Source organism: Mustela erminea, chromosome 12, assembly GCF_009829155.1.
Source record: "Mustela erminea isolate mMusErm1 chromosome 12, mMusErm1.Pri, whole genome shotgun sequence".
In the NCBI taxonomy this organism is placed as follows: Eukaryota; Metazoa; Chordata; class Mammalia; order Carnivora; family Mustelidae; genus Mustela; species Mustela erminea.
Window position 1 is genome coordinate 13,825,320 of NC_045625.1, and position 15,908 is coordinate 13,841,227.

General features: G+C 42.2%; 1 protein-coding gene across 6 annotated transcripts in view; it reads left to right on the forward strand.

Annotated features, from left to right (window-relative positions):
• CDK5RAP2 (CDK5 regulatory subunit associated protein 2) overlaps window positions 1-15,908 on the forward strand; it is a 176,877-nt gene that overhangs the window by 20,123 nt on the left and 140,846 nt on the right. For 5 of the 6 annotated variants that reach the window (XM_032307032.1, XM_032307028.1, XM_032307030.1 and 2 more), the window contains exons 4-5: window positions 9,707-9,817; window positions 13,301-13,377. In XM_032307032.1, coding sequence (XP_032162923.1) covers window positions 9,707-9,817; window positions 13,301-13,377 — 188 coding nt within the window. The remainder of the gene's footprint in view (window positions 1-9,706; window positions 9,818-13,300; window positions 13,378-15,908) is intronic. The other variant, XM_032307029.1, reaches the window with a different exon arrangement.

Genomic DNA, 15,908 nt, shown 5'->3' on the forward strand with positions numbered 1-15,908 from the left:
AATTTGTCCTAGGAAACAACCCAGTGGAAGGAAAAAGCTCTGTGTGTGAAGCTGTTTGTTGCCACATTATGTACCATTGTGAAGAAATAGAAACAAGGGAATTGTGTTTTACATTTTTTATCTCTTTGTCTTGCAACAAGTTCCTGAGGAAGGTGTTTCACAGATGAGGTTGGAGAGCTCACATGACTTGCCTGTGAGCATGGTGTGTTGAGAAACTAAAAGAGGCAAATTTAAAACTGGTCTTTTTGATTGTAAAGCCTGTCCGCTTTCCAGAAGACCCACTGAAACCATAATCTCTCAGTAGAGGAATGGCCAAGTAGTTGGCTGTGAGCCAGTGCAGTGGAACCTAGGGTGGTTACCTCACCTGATAATGATGAATAATTCTACAACAACATAAAAAATATGTACGACAGACCAGCAGGCTGAAAAAAGCATAAAAAGATTGGTTTTATAATGTAGTTATATTCCAAGTGTTGTTTGGGGCTCAGTTTTAAAATTCTGTTATGGCTACAGTATTGTTTGTGAATAAACAGATGTTTGCCTAGTAACGGTTTTCGTGATTTAAAGACACGAGGGAGAGAATTGGAATCAGAAACCGATTCCAAAGTGTCCTCCTCATTTTACAAACCTCGCTTAGCTGATGCTGGCAGAATGATCTCACATATTGTATTTTTGAGCAGAGGTGAACTTTGGGCAGCAAGACGTCATGGTTTTTGTGATGTCTAGGTGAGTGGCCTAACAGTTTTTGGACTTTCAAAGAGCATAGAAAAACTGATGATGGCCCAAAGATCTGTTTATCGAGGGCTTGAGTGAGACATGGGTTCCTTTGAAAGCTGTCCTCTGTTTTCTGCCTGCAAGGTAACTCCTATCATTGTCACAACACTCCCATGAAGTAACTGATTTTTATCCTTATTTATGGATGAGCCAGCAGTGCCTCAAAGATGTTAAATAATTTTCCCAAGGTCACATGGCTCACATGTGGTAGCACTGGGAGGTCACTCTTTTTCCAGTGACCTGAGAAAAGAGCCCTTTGCTCTTTGAAGGGCCTTGCTCTTTGCCCTTGCTGCCTTGAATCCAAAGATGACCTGGTGGGGTGAGCTTCAGCTCTGAGTGCCCAGACTCTTGCAGGCCACTGAAACTGATCACCAGAGTTAGGTGCCTTGCTCAGATTTTAGTAGAGGTGGGCCTAGGTGGAGTTGCCCTGGTTCTTTTTTATGTTGTTGGCTTTTGTTTTTCTTCCCTTCCTGATGGAGCTCTAGGCTAGGCAAGCTTTTAATGGGGAGAGGGAGGAAGCCAGAGTGACAGCAGCTTCTTCAGAGTCTGTCCTGCTGCTGAGCTGGGGCCTCTTTCCAGCTTTGGAAAGCACCACCCATCATCATGTTGGGAGGTTTCCCATTTCAGATGACTGCAGTTCCACAGTCCTGGGGTTCCAAGGGCTGGGATGTGGCATAGTACAGCTCATGTATTAGCTTATGTTTCAGCATTAAGTTTCTAAGTCATATTTGGTGGGTTTTATTTTGGGGGTGTTTGTTCCTACTATATGGTAAGCTGTTTTCAGTTTTTCCAGCTCAAGGTTCCCCCCGCCCCCGACTTCTTATTGAATTTGATTCTCTTAAAGGGAAAAATACAAATGAGAAGATTATTAATATATTTTAAGTCCTTATGTCATGCTAGGTACAATACCAAAAATTCTAATTAATTTCTTTTAATCCTATAATCAGTCTCTGAGATAAGTATTCCTGTAATCTATAAAAAGGAATGGAGGCACACAGAAAAATGAACTTGACTGCGGTCATATACCTAACAGGGTGGTCTGGATTGTATTCACTCATCTGTTTATTCGCTCCTTTAATAAATGTTGATGCAGCAGCCACTGTGTTCCAGATACCGTGCTGACACCTCAAGGGAAACAGCTGTGAGCAGATAGCTGATGTCCCTGTCCTCCAGAAGTGGAATATAGAACTATACTCAGAGTGATAATGAATAATAGATGTGTAAATAAGTGAGTACAGATTGTAAAGAGTTCTAGCAAGAAAATTAAGAGTTCTGTGTTCAAGAGTGACGAGGTGGAGGTTGTAGAGACGGGGCCACTTTTGATGGGGTGGTTAGTCATGAGAGCACGGGACTGAAGCGGCCACCAAGTGCTGCCCGGAGAGCCAGGCGGCAGATGGGTTTGGTGCATTTGAGGACCAGAAAGGAGGCCAGTGAAGTGACAACATGGTGTGTGAGGGACAGGATGATAGTGAGGCTGGAGAGGAGGCGGGGTGGTCAGATCATACAAGTCTCAGTACCCATGGCAGGGAGTTTAATTCTAAGAGCGATGGTCAAAAATCAGTGGTGTGATGGGAACCAGATCTGAATCTGAAGTCTGTGGGACTCTCCTTGTATCATATTGCCTTCGAGAAATTCTTCTTCTTCTTTTTTTTTTTTTTAGATTTTATTTATTTATTTGGCAGACAGAGGTCACAAGTAGGCAGAGAGGCAGGCAGAGAGAGAGAGAGAGAGAGAGAGGAGGAAGCAGGCTCCCTGCCGAGCAGAGAGCCCGATGGGGGCTCAATCCTAGAATCCTGGGATCATGACCTGAGCTGAAGGCAGAGGCTTCAACCCAAGGAGCCACCCAGGCGCCCCTCTTCTTCTTATATATATGTAGAGAGAGCGTGCGTGCGTGCTCACACTTGTGCGCAAGTAAGTGGGCGATGGGCGGGGGAGAAGGAGCAAGAATCTCAAGCAGACTCCCCAATGAGCGTGAAGCCCAACACGGGGCTCCATCCCACCACGCTGAGATCATGATTGGAGCTGAAACTGAGTCAGACGCTCAACTGACTGAGCCACCCAGATGCCCCAAGAAATTCCTAAATGTATCCACCCATCCAGCCAGGCAGCCACTGGGTATTTAGTAACTGTCTCTTAAGTTTCAGACGAGAACGTACAAGGTGAGCGTGGCTCCCAATCTCCTGGAGATGGCTTGGTTAGAAAAGCAGGTTACCAGCTGGTGCAATGCAGTGTGATAACTGCTATTGTAAAGGAAGTAGAGGGTATATGGAAACATGTAGAAGGGTCCCCAGTCCAGCGTAATGGGGCTAGTCAGGGAAAATCTTATGGGGGAAGTGGTATTAAGTGGAGAACAGAGCTGGCGTTGTTGTGGGAAAGATGGTGCCTCTAGTTGATTGTGTTCACTTGGGCCTATCTGGGGTTTGTATTAACCTTGTCAAGGCTGATTGGCCTTTCTCTTGTTTTGTTTAAAACTCCTTTACCTATAAATAGGACAGATATTCTTTCAAGTGTTGTTAAGAATTGTAGCAATGTGTACAATGCAGGTATTCTAAGCAACCTCCATAAATATTTTATTGCTGGCTGTGTAATAGAATAAGGCTTCTCTTTATAGGAAGCATCTGGTGGGGTAGACTTTTTTGTTTCAATGTTTTATGTGCTGTTTCCTTAAAACATTTAAAGGGAGGCTTTAATGAACTTACCAATTGTTTCTTGTGCTGTTCTCGTTAGTGACAAAACAGAAAATGTAAGTGTTAACAAGAGGGCCAAGGACAGACAGTTTGATGCAGAGTCTGTTTAACATTTTCTTTTATCCAGTCCAGTATATATATATATATATATATATATTTCTAAGATTTTATTTATTTGACAGACAGAGATCACAAGTAAGCAGAGAGGCAGGCAGAGAGAGAGAGAGGGGAAAGCAGGCTCCCTACCAAAGCAGAGAGCCTGATGTGGGACTCAATCCCAGGACCCTGGGATCACGACCCGAGCCAAAGGCAGCGGCTTAACCCACTGAGCGACCCAGGCGCCCTGTCCGAAAAATATATTTATTGAAAAGTATTATATGCTCTAACCAATTATTTTTTTAAAATGCTGGACCCCCTCCCCCACCCCCCGGAGATGTATTAACATTCGAGTATAGCTATTACTATTTTACTGTATTTCATTTTAGTTCTTTTAAAATCAGCTTTATTGAAATATAATTAAAACGAGCAGAATTCACCAGTTTTAAGTGTTGGATGAGTTGTGACAAGTGTGTACTCCCTTGTAAGCTGTCATAATCAAAATACACATATATATATGTATAAAACATATAAATATGTGTTTTTTTGGGTTTATGTCTGTACAGTTCTAGGCTAATATAACCATCACCACAATTAGAATACAGAACATTCCATAATGCCAAAAAATTCCCTTGCGTTGTCTCTTATGATCAAGCCCTCTCTTTACCCCAGACCTCTGGCAACTAGTGCTCTGGTCTCAGTCCCTATAATTTTGCTTTTTCCTGATGTCTTATAAATGGTATCATACAGTAACATAATCTTTTGAGGCTGACTTCATTCCCTTACCATAAGGTCTTTGAAATTCATTCATGTTGTTGTTTGTATCATAGTTACTGAGTATTAGTCCATCATACAGATACACACTTTATATAGTCACCCTTTGAAGAACATTGAGTATTAGTCCATCATACAGATACACACTTTATATAGTCACCCTTTGAAGAACATACAGATACACACTTTATATAGTCACCAGGTTTTGGTGGCTCTTATTAAAGTTGTTGTAAACATTTGTGTACAGGTTTTTGGGGGAATGTAGGTTTTTATTCCTCTAGGGTAAGTACCTAGGACTGGAATTGCTGAGTCATGCGCTAAGTGTAGATTTTTTTATTTTTTTATTTTTTGGTGGGGAGGAGGTGTAAGGAACTGCTGAACTCTTAGGCAGTGGCTGTGCCATTTTTGTGTTCCCATCTGGAGTTGGAAGATCCCATTTGCTCCCTATCTTCAGCAGCATTTGGTGTTCTCAATTAAAAAAAAATTTTTTTAGCCATTTTTAACAGGTACTAAAACTCACTGTAGTTTTAATTTCTGTTTTCCTAATGACTGAAGATGTTGAAAATCTTTTCTTGTGATGATATGGCATCTGTATATCTTCTTCTGTGAAGTTCCTTTGAAAAATTTTGGCCTATTTTTTTTTTTTCTTTTTAATTACATGGTTTTCTTATAATTACATTTTGGGAGTTATTTATGTATTCTAAATACTGTTCCTATGTTGGATTTGTGATTTGCATATATTTTCTCCCAGGAGGTAGCTTGTCTAATCATTTTCTTAACACTGTTTTTCAAAGCAAATGTTAGATTCTGACAAAGCTCAATTTATTGATCAAAAATTTTTTTAAAGTGGATCATGGCTTTGGGGTGTTAGATAAGATCTCTGCCTAGCTCTGGGTCGCAAGGATTTCTCCCATTTATTCTTCTAAAAGTTAGTTAATTTTATATTTTACATTTAGATCTATGATCTAATTTGAGTTAACTTTTATTTAAGGTATGATAGGTTGAGGCTCATTTTTTTTTGGAAATAGATGTCGAATCATCAGATCAGATTTATTATTTTGTAGTTGGATGTCCAGTTGTTCCCATGGCATTTGTTGAAAATGAAAAGACTAGCCTTTCTCCAAATACAATATTTGCACTGTGAAAAATAGTAAAAGGAAAACCTTGTTTAGAAGGGAGTTAGAGGCCAGCAGAGGGAGCTTTCAGCCCTGTCACTTGTCAGTCTCTGAGCCTGCAGGAGGAGAAGCTCCTTGCTCTTAGGTACTTAACTATCCCAGCAGGAGGAAGGAAGGTTTCTTATGCCCCGCAACAGCCCAGCCAATGAGAGACTGTCACCCAGGGAGAAGCCACCATACTTAGAGCTCCCAGTTTACCCCAGAGGACTTTTCAGCCCTTCCCGACTTACCCCTTTCCTGTGTAAAACAGCATTTCTTGCCTCTGTTCTCTGGACTGGCCTCTGGTTTTTCCACAGCTTGCTTGTCCTGGATTGCAATTCTCTGCTCTTCCTGAATAAACCCATCTTTTGCTGGTGGAAGAACTGGCAGTTTCATTTTTAAGGTTAATAGCAGCTTTGTCAAAAATCAATTAGCTGTAATTGTATGGGTCTATTTATGTAGTCTGCTTGATTGGATTCTCTTTCAAAGTTGTTTTCACCCATCTAGCTCTTTTACTGTTCCATATAAATTTTGTAATCAGCTTGTTTCTACCTACCAGAAATCCTGTGGGCATTTTGACTGGGATTATGTTAAATCTATAGATCAGTTTGGAGAGAATTGACATCTTTATTATATTGTCTTCCAATCCATGAATTTGGTAAATCTCTTCACTTATTTAGGTTCTTGATTTCTTCAGCATTTTGTGGTTTTAAGCATACGTAATGTTTTATCAGATTTATATTTATAAATTTACATTTTTTTGGAGGTATTCTAAAATGGTGTTTAAAAAAGTTCAGTTTCCAGTTTTTTGTTTCTAGTTTATTGAAATATGCTTGGTATTTGCATATTGACTTTGCTAAACTCAGAATTCTGGGATCTTTTTTGTAGATTCCTTGCGATTTTCTACGTAGATAATCATATTGCCGTCAGATAAGGATGGGGTTTATTTCTTCCTTTCCAAACTGGATGCCTTTTATTCCTTTTCCCTCGCCTTATTACGCTGTCTAGGACTTCAAATGCAATGCTGAATAGGAATTGTGAGAGTGGATTTCCTTTCCTTGTTCCCAGTGTTAGGGAAGTAGCATTGCTTTTCATCTTTAATTAAATATGTTGTTTGTAAATGTATGGGTTTTTTTGTAGAAGCTCTTTAGCAGATTAAAGAAGTTTCCTTTAATTCCTAGTTTGCTGAGTATTTATCTTGAGTGGCTTGTTGGGTTTTGTCAGATGCTTTTTGTGCATCTGTTGATATGATTATATATTTTTTCTTCTTAGTTTTTTAGTCTGGTAGATTACATGGATTGCCTTTTGAGTGTTGAGTTAGACATATATTCCTGGGATAAATCCCACTCATGATGTATTAATCTGCTTTTTCAATTTGCTAAAATTAATTGAGGATTTTCCATCTCTATTCATGAATGACTTAGTCTATAGTTTTCTATAGACTATAGTAATGTTTTTTTTTTGTCTGGTATTGGTATTGGGGTAATGTTGCCCTCATAAAATGAAGTGGGAAAGTTCCCTTACCTTCCATTTTCTGGAAGAAATTGTGTAGAAATGGTATGATTTCTTCTTTAAATATTTGATAGAAATTGCTACTGAAATCATCTTGTTTCAGAATTATCTTTCCTGGAATGGTTTTAATTACAAATTCAAATTTTAAAATAGATACAAGACTGTTCTGGCTATCTGTTGCTTCTTTGGTGAATTTTGATAAATTGTGCTTTTCACAGAATTGGGTTATTTCATCCAAGTTGTCCAATTTATGTGCATAGAGTTGTATGCATTTTTCTCTTAATACCCGTCTGCTGTGGGAACTGTAGTGATGACCTCTCTTTTGTTCTTTGATATTGGTAACTTATGTCTTCTCTTTTTTTCTTCTCCAGTCTTGCCAGAGGTCTGTCAATTTCATTGATCATTTGAAAGAACCATCTTTTCAAGTAGGCTTTTTTCTGTTATCTTTCTGCTTTCCATTTTATTATTTTCTGCTCTTATGTTTAGTATATCTGTCATTTTGCTTGCTTGGGGATTTTTTGCTCTTATTATAGCTTCTTAAGGTAGAAGCTTAGATTGTTGATTTGAAACCTTTCTTATTTTCTAACACATTTAATCATATAAATTTTCCCTAATCACCACTTTAACTGCACTCTACAAATTTTGATAATATTTGCATTTTGATTTAATTCAAAATATTTTCTGATTTCCTGTGAGACTTCCTCTCTGACCCATGGATTGTTTAGAAATGTGTTATTTAATTTCTAAGTATTTGGGGATTTTCCATTTTCTTTGTTTATTGATTTCTAGCTCAAGTTTATTATGGTCAGAGAACATGGTTTGATTTCAGTTATTTAAATTTGTAAGCTTTGTTTTACGACCCATGGTATATGTGGGCGTATCCATGAACGGGCAAAGTGAACCTATGGAAAAGTTGCTAAATCGCCCAACAACCAACCGTATATACTGTGTCTAGGTTCATCAATTAATATTTTGCTTCATTTGCTTTCTTCTCTTTTTCTATTCCTTCTTACTTGTTAGAGTTAAGTGCAGACATCATGACAGCATCCTTAAGTACAGAGCATGTATTTCTTACTTAGGACATTCTCCTGCAAAATCATAATACTATTACCCAATACAAAGTTGTTGCTCAGATTCCCCCACTTAGCCTCATGAAGCTTTTTTCTTTTTCTTTTTCTTTTTTTTTTTTAAATTCAAGATTTATTGTATGTTTTCTTTGCACTTAGTAATCATGCCTCCATGACTTCTATTTATTAAAAAGAATTCCCCAGCCATTTTTGCCTTAAGATTGTTGTTAAGATTTTTGAAAGGGCACCTGGATGGCTCAGTTGTTAAGCATCTGGCTTTGGCTCAGGTCATGATCCCGGGGTCCTGGGATCGAGCCCCACATCCGGCTCCCTGCTCAGCGGGAAACTTGTTCCTCCCTTTCCCACTCCCCTGCTTGTGTTCCCTCTCCTGCTTATCTCTCTCTGTCAAATAGATAAATAAAAATCTTAAAAAAAAAAGATTTTTGAAGAGTTCAGGCCTATTATTTTGCTAATATCCTTATATTTGGCTTTGTCTGATGGACTCCTTAATTGGGTGCAGGCTCAAAGTTGTGGGCGGGAACATTTTAAATGAAGTTGCTGCTTTCAGTGCTTTATTTCAGGAGGCATGGCACATCAGTTTGTCCTACTACTTGTGATATTTAAAATATTCCCTTGATTGAGGTGATGTCTACTGGATTCCTAAATTGTACCAATACCAGGGCACCCAGGTGGCTCAGTCTGTTAAGCATTGGACTCTTGATTTCAGCTCAGGTCGTGATCATAGGGTTGTGGGACTGAGCCCTGTGTTGGGCTCTGTGCTCAGCGGGGAGTCTGCTTGAGATTCTTTCCTTCCCCCTCCTCCCTCGCCCCATGCATGCCCATGTTCTGTGTCTCTCTCAAATAAGTAAATTTTAAAATAAATGAATAGTAATGGTAGCTTTTCCTTTTGTAATTAATAAGCCATTTTGGGGGCATTATCTTGAAGCTGGGTGAATATCCTTTTCTCCAGTGATCTTTTATCTGATGCTTTTAGTGCTGGTGATTCTTGCCTGAATCAGTTACTACTGTAGTGGTTGTATAATGGTGGTGTTCTTTTCCTTTTTTTTTTTTTTTTTTTAAAGATTTTATTTATTTATTTGACATAGAGAAGTCACAAGTACACTGAGAGGCAGGCAGAGAGAGAGAGAGAGAGAGAAGGAAGCAGGTTCCCTGCTGAGCAGAGAGCCCGATGCAGGACTCGATCCCAGGACCCTGAGATCATGACCTGAACCGAAGGCAGCGGCTTAACCCACTGAGCCACCCAGGCGCCCCTGTTCTTTTCCTTTTATCCTTGTACATTTATTTACTGGATTTCTTTTGTAAAGAAGAGATTTGCCTCTTTCTTTCTATTTTCTTTTTCTTTTTTTCCTTACTTATTACCGATGTGGAGACATGAATTCTTTCCTGTCAGTATCATTCCAGTGCTCAGCTTGTCTTAAATTTGAGAACAACTTACTTAAAATTGAGAACGACTTGCTCCTGGGTTGGTACAGCTGCGGCAGAGGGAAATTTTCTGTAGGATTTAACATTTAAATCCTAACATTAAATCCTTAGGCCTTAGGCCTTAGGACCTGTGGGGGTTAATGCAGGTACCATGCTTTAGAGCTTGCTTTTCGATAACCCTTCTGTGCTTATTTTCCAGCAAATCACTGAATTGAAGAAAGAAAACTTTAATCTAAAGCTCCGCATCTATTTCCTGGAGGAAAGAATGCAACAGGAATTTGACGGCCCCACCGAGCACATCTATAAAACTGTGAGGTCCCACTTCTCACCGCCACCCCCAGTGTCTTTGCTCATAGTCCTTCCCAGCAGAAATTTGATTAATATTTGTTCTCAGAGTGAGCCTGAATAGACAGAGCTGCTTTCATTTAATTTGAATTGATTATGGGCAGCATAAAGACAATAGGATGACCTTAATATTAAGCAAAGAGATACAAGATTAATTTTAAGGGAATCTTTTCTCTCGTTTTAAAATCTGAATTCTGATTTACTGTCTTTATCTCCATTGCCTTTTCTTAATTATTTATAATTTAGACAAAAGCAGTGAAGTGGTGGAATGTCTTTGGAATCGCAGATTGCCGGTAACTGCTGTTACCAACTAACCCGTGTGACCATAGGCAGGACACCTCAGCTCCCTGGGCTTGCTTTCAGGGGGAAGTGATCATCCCTCTGTCACAGAGTTGTTGGTGTGGATTAGAATGAGATGACAGACGAGGAGCCCCAGCACACAGTCAGTGCTTGACAATTGTCACCGTTGTCTTACCGAGCTTCCCTTGGCAGCCCAGGTTAGGACTGTCAGTTTTCTGTGCTGTGACTCTTCTGGATTCCTTGTGTGCTTGCTTGTAAACTGTCAGAAAAACGTCTGTTCCCTTCTAAAGTCTTGACCTGGGGGCCTCCGCCTGAGAGTGGAAAACAGAACTTGGCTTTCGTGAAAGGACATGAGTACGAGCAATATTTCAGTGCCCAGTTTTTGGCTTTCTCTAGTAGATTCGCCCTCGGCCTGGGAATTGGTCCATCTTTTCTCCTCTGAAGTTCGGACCAGTGGAAACTTTTGGAGGGAGAAAAGGACGTCTCCTTGAGTTTCAGCAGCTGAACTTAAATGGGCTTTTCTTGAAGAGGGATTGTTGTGCTTCTGAGCTTTTCCAAGAATTGAAAAGCCCCCTTGTGCCTTAAGACGGTTTTCTTTTTTCTGTAGTGTGTGGGTGGAAAGGCAGTGAGAGTGTCTCCTTTTCTGGAAGGGAGTGAAGATGCAGTCACAATTTGAAGGAAAAGCCAATAGCCTAAAACATTTTCTATGTAAGTACGGTTACATACTTCTGGACGATAAGGAGCCAAATTGTGTTAGTTGCTTGTTCTGTGTCAGGCACTGTCCTGGGCGTTGATACATTCATCATCTTATTTTAATTGTTGGGACAGCCCTGTGCAGTGGAGATTATCCTCATCTTACAGAAAAGGACACTGAAATTCAGAGAAGATCAGTAACTTGCTTGGTGTCACATAGCTACTATGAGAGGTGGATTTTGCACATAGGCCTGCTGACCTTTTGTCCTATGCTGTTTAGCCTTTCTTCTTTTTACATGGCTTGAATAGATGACCTGATTTAACTGCGCTTTTATTTCAAGTTTTTGGATAAGTACATGGCTCGAAATTCAAAAGGCATCAGAGGAATACACTAAAAAGACTTTCATCCACCCTTGTCTCCTAGTTCCCCAGATCTAACTGATGTTATTAATTATTTATGCAGAGGAATTTTATGTATATACAAGCGTGTGTGTGTGTGTATGTGTGTGCGTGTGTTTGTATAAATCCCCTTTCTACGTAAACGCAGGCACGTCCTGTTCTGCACCTTGCATTTTTCCTTAACACTATCTTGGATATCTTTCCTTAACCGTGGTTTGAGAGCTTCTTCGTTCTTTTTTATAATGGTATTCCATTTTCAGCTTGTACGGTGTCTTGATTTGGGGTTCGGAAACTTACTATCACATGCATGAATTTATAACTTGAGGAATTGGTCTTGAGAAAAATAGCCTAGTGGACACATGAGCCCTCCATCCTTTTAGATCCCTGGGTTGGGAGCTAGTTAGTTTGTCAGAAAGCAGTTTAGCATATCTGGTGTCAGTTCCCACACAGAAACCCCCTGCCCTTCCTGGAGCAGAAAAGGAACCCTCTGTCTGAAGGGTTTTCACAAAATGCAGTTGAAGACCAATGCACTGGCATGTAGCATCCTTTCTTCGAAGATCAGCTTCTTTTATAAAAAGTTGGGCCTCACAGATGACTTGTTCAGCTCTTGATGTTAACAGCGAAGAAAATCTTGAGCGCTGTCTGCCAGGCCCTTCTCATCTGTTAGCTCATTTGCTCCCCACATCCCCTGTGTCAGGTGGGCTTGTGTCATTCCTTTGACGCTTGAGTGGCCTGAAAGGACACATTCTGCTTTCTTCCCTCCTGGACTTGTGCTTGCAAGGGCGAGTACAGGCTGGTGCTTCCGGTTTTGTGTTTGATGCTAGCATGAAGCCAGGGCTTGTGTCTGCCTTGTTTACCATGGTGTCCCCAGTGCTGAGTCCCATGCTCAGCCTGTCCCAGGTGATTGGGATATGTCTGGGACATGACAGGAGGAATACACGAGCAGCTGCTGACTTAGGACAGTTTCCTCCTGGTAAAGAGGGGAGGCAGCATTCGAATTCCTGTCCTCGTGAATGGATTGGTGTTCATTCCTGCTGACTTCTCATTCTGGGGTCCTCGTTCCCCCAGGGCTGCTTGGGAGAAAGATGGGAAGTGTGTCCCCCGAGATGGTAAATTTTCCTGGAAATGGGGTTTTTATTTAAAATAATATGCATGTATTATGGAGTAGAATATAAAATTGTTATGAATTATTAAAACCAAACAGGAGCAAGATCTCAGAGAAATCTTGGGTTTATAGCAACCCCGTTGCAAACTACACACTCAGACCCCAGTCTCTCCTACTTGAGCTCATCTGATATTCTGTCTGCAATACACTTGTGGACAGTTTGGGCAGCTCGACCCTGCCCCTCTGTCTCACATTGCAGTCTGTTAGCCAGAGAGTCTGTCTTTGGATTCCCGCGTGAGTTAGAAGCCCACGGCCATGTGTGACTCCCCTCATCCCAGTCCGTTAAGAGGAGGGTGGTTGGTTGGAGAGCACCGTGGTGTCCCTTATAGACAGCTTGCCCCATGCAGTCATGGCTCTTTTGGATGAGCCGTGAGACCGTGAGATGCACTGATGTGACCTCCCAGTTATCCATCCACATGTTGTGGGGTTTTTTGTTTTTGTTTTTGTTTTTTTTTGAAGCTGTAACACATTCCCACTGCTGCAGCCCCCACATGCATGATTGTAAACAACCAGAAGTAATTGCCTTGGAATGGTAAAAGCAAACTGCAGAATTGCTTGTAAATTTGCTTGGCGGAGGGCAAACAATTTTTAAATCAGCCTCACTTGTATGACATTTATGCCTCAGTGTTTGAATGCTCTGGCTGTTAGAAGCTTGGAAAATTTACATAATTGTTCCAAGTCTTGAGAAACCCAGGGCTTTCTTGTGAGACCACCAGTGTTTAATAATTCCCTTCTCCCTGTGCCCTGAGGCTAATGAGGTTTTGAATCTAGCATCTGCCTATTATAAGCATCATGTAAGTTAGTGTGTGCTGAAAGCGGTTTCCCCACTGCAGACGTTCTGGTGTTCCACATTTTACATTGTTTCTTTTCTTTCCTGCTCTTGACTGGAAGAACATCGAACTCAAGGTGGAAGTAGAGAGTCTCAAACGGGACCTCCAGGAGAGAGAGCAGCTGCTCATCAAAGCCTCGTGAGTACCTGTTGTCCTGTCACCTGCTTGCAGGGCGCTTGGGGTCCCAGTGGCGAAGGCTGAGTGGGTCAGTAGGACACAGCCGTGCACTTTCTAGGCCAGTTTGCTCTCTCTGGGCCCCAAGGACGCCAAGGAGGTGTTCGTTTTTATTTAATTAATTTTCAGCAAACTTTGAAGTGTAATATAATGGGGAAAACGATCCCATCTTAAGGGTACGGTGTGATGACTTTTCAGTAAGCAAACACAACTCATGGGGCACCATCCAGATAAACCAGAACATCACCAGTCCTCCGGGAGTCCCCTTTGTGCTCCCAGAACTTAGCCTTCTCCACCAGGATAACCACTGCGCTGACCACCGATAGCATCAGCTTAGTTCTGCCCGTTTCTGAACTTTATAGGAATGGAATCGTGCACTGTATACACACCGTTTTGTGCCTGGCCTCCTTCCTCAGCACTATATATCTGAGATCCATCCCTGTCCTGAATTCTAGCGGTAGCTCATTCATTTTCATTGCTGTGGAAGCTGGAGGGGCTCCCAGGGGTCCTGAGTGAGGCTGGGGGGCAGAGGGAAGGGCTTTTTTTTCAGAATAACTAATTTCTGTATCTGTTCAGTGCACTGGCGTTTCTTGTAATATTTTATTTCAAAAAGGTGTCCTGCTTAAAACTAACCATTTGAAAACTGTTATTTCAGTTAATCACATAATTAATTTAAATATTTATTGATCAACAAGCCTAGCTTAAAGAATGCAGTCTATGACTTGATTGGTTATCCATCTATTCATAAATGCTTACTGCGTAATTGTGCTATATACTGCAGATCTGCAGAGCCCTCTTCTCGTGTCTGCAGCTCAGCAGAGCCCGGGGAGGTGTATAGCACGCCTGGAGTCTCATGGAGGCACAGGGACAGAGGGCGTCTGGGGGTCCAGGACCCCAAAATGTACAGAATTTTGCTTGGTGAGCATGGACTAAGACTTCCCAGGGCTGAGCCACCAAGGATGTGGCTGAAAGCTTAGGTGAAAACACCTCATCTGTCACAGGAGCCAAGCTCCGGCGTGATGTGGTGGGCCAGGAGCATGGCACCTTCGGTTTAGGACGAGTGGCACTGCTCTGGGCCTGGCCCTGTGATTCCTTTCACTGCCACGCCGCTGGCTGCTGGAAGCTGGGCCGCTGCTGGCTCTTAAGACTAGAGGTTCCCGGGCTTCCCTGAGTTACGGCGGCCTTGCACATGTGGTATTTTCTGAACGAGTCAATGAATAAGTGAGTGATTGAACAAGTAAACTAGATTGATAAGTTTTTGTTTTTTTGGTTTCTGTTGCTATTTTGCTGCTATTCTTGTTTTCGTTTTGAAGCACAGCATCTCTCTGGCAGGAAGTCAGATCGACTTTACCAAGTCGGAAGCCAGTAGGAGAGTTTGAACTTGTTTTTTTTTTTTTGTCCCCACCTGCTGCAGGTCGTGGCTAGGACTTGTTCACAGGCATGCACCTGCAGGAACCCAAACCCATGAAGACGATGCACTCTTTTCCATGCCACACACAGGGCCGAATGGTTTCAGGGCTCGTGCACGTGTTTCTGTGCATAGGTTCCCAGGTCACTGAAACAGACCTTTTTGGGTCTGATCAGTTTTATTAATTTATCCAGAAAATATTTATTAAGCAGCTGTTGTGTGCTGCCCTGGGGCTAGGTTCCTGGGGATGCATTGGTGATCGAGGTGGACACTTGGGGCTTAAGTTCTAGAAGGGGTGATGGTGAGAAAATACTTGGAATAGTCAGCGTTTGGATTTGAAGTGGGAAAAGAGCTGTGAGAAAGGAGAGGAGCAACGGGTGCTGACAGAGTAGGAGCAGACCTGCAAACAAGACGTGTGGCCAGGAAGGGGCCCCGAGGAGCCCGTAGGAATGAGCCGGTGCCCTTGCAGGTCTGAGGAAATATGGGAAGTCTGGGGGGCCTCCCCCTTGTTCTGGAGGGTCTTGAGGCCACAGCAGAGATTATCCCAAGATAAATGGAAAGCAGTCACGGGTTTCCAGCAGCGGACACAATGAGAGTTTAGTTTTGTAGAGGTCACTGTGGGTGCTGAGTGGGAAGTGATGGTCCACAGAGCGCGAAGGGAGGCAGGGAGACCATTAGGAGGCCGTCCAGGAGTTCAGGTGAGAGACTAGTGACGGAGGTGGACGGTGGGTTAGAAGGACATTGGGTGAGCAGCGTCAGCAGGGCTTGGTAATGGCTGGGAAGGGCATGTCAGGGACGACTCCTAGGTTAGGGCCCAAGATCCAGAGCTCTGTTTTTAAGAATGTTTGCAATGACTTACCCGTTCCAGCTCTCTCCACCAGCTCTTCATCCCACCGGCATAAGCTCACAGGCACTAAAAATGTTCTGTTCCTGCTGCTCTAGCTTTGGCCTGGCTGACACTTCTGCCTCTTGTCCTCTCCCAGTCTAGATGCCTTCCCTGTCACTTACCTGACACGGAGACTCATGGTGAATCCCGCGTGGCTGCCTGGAGCCTGCGTCTCAGACTCTTCCTGAGCTTCTCTGGTGT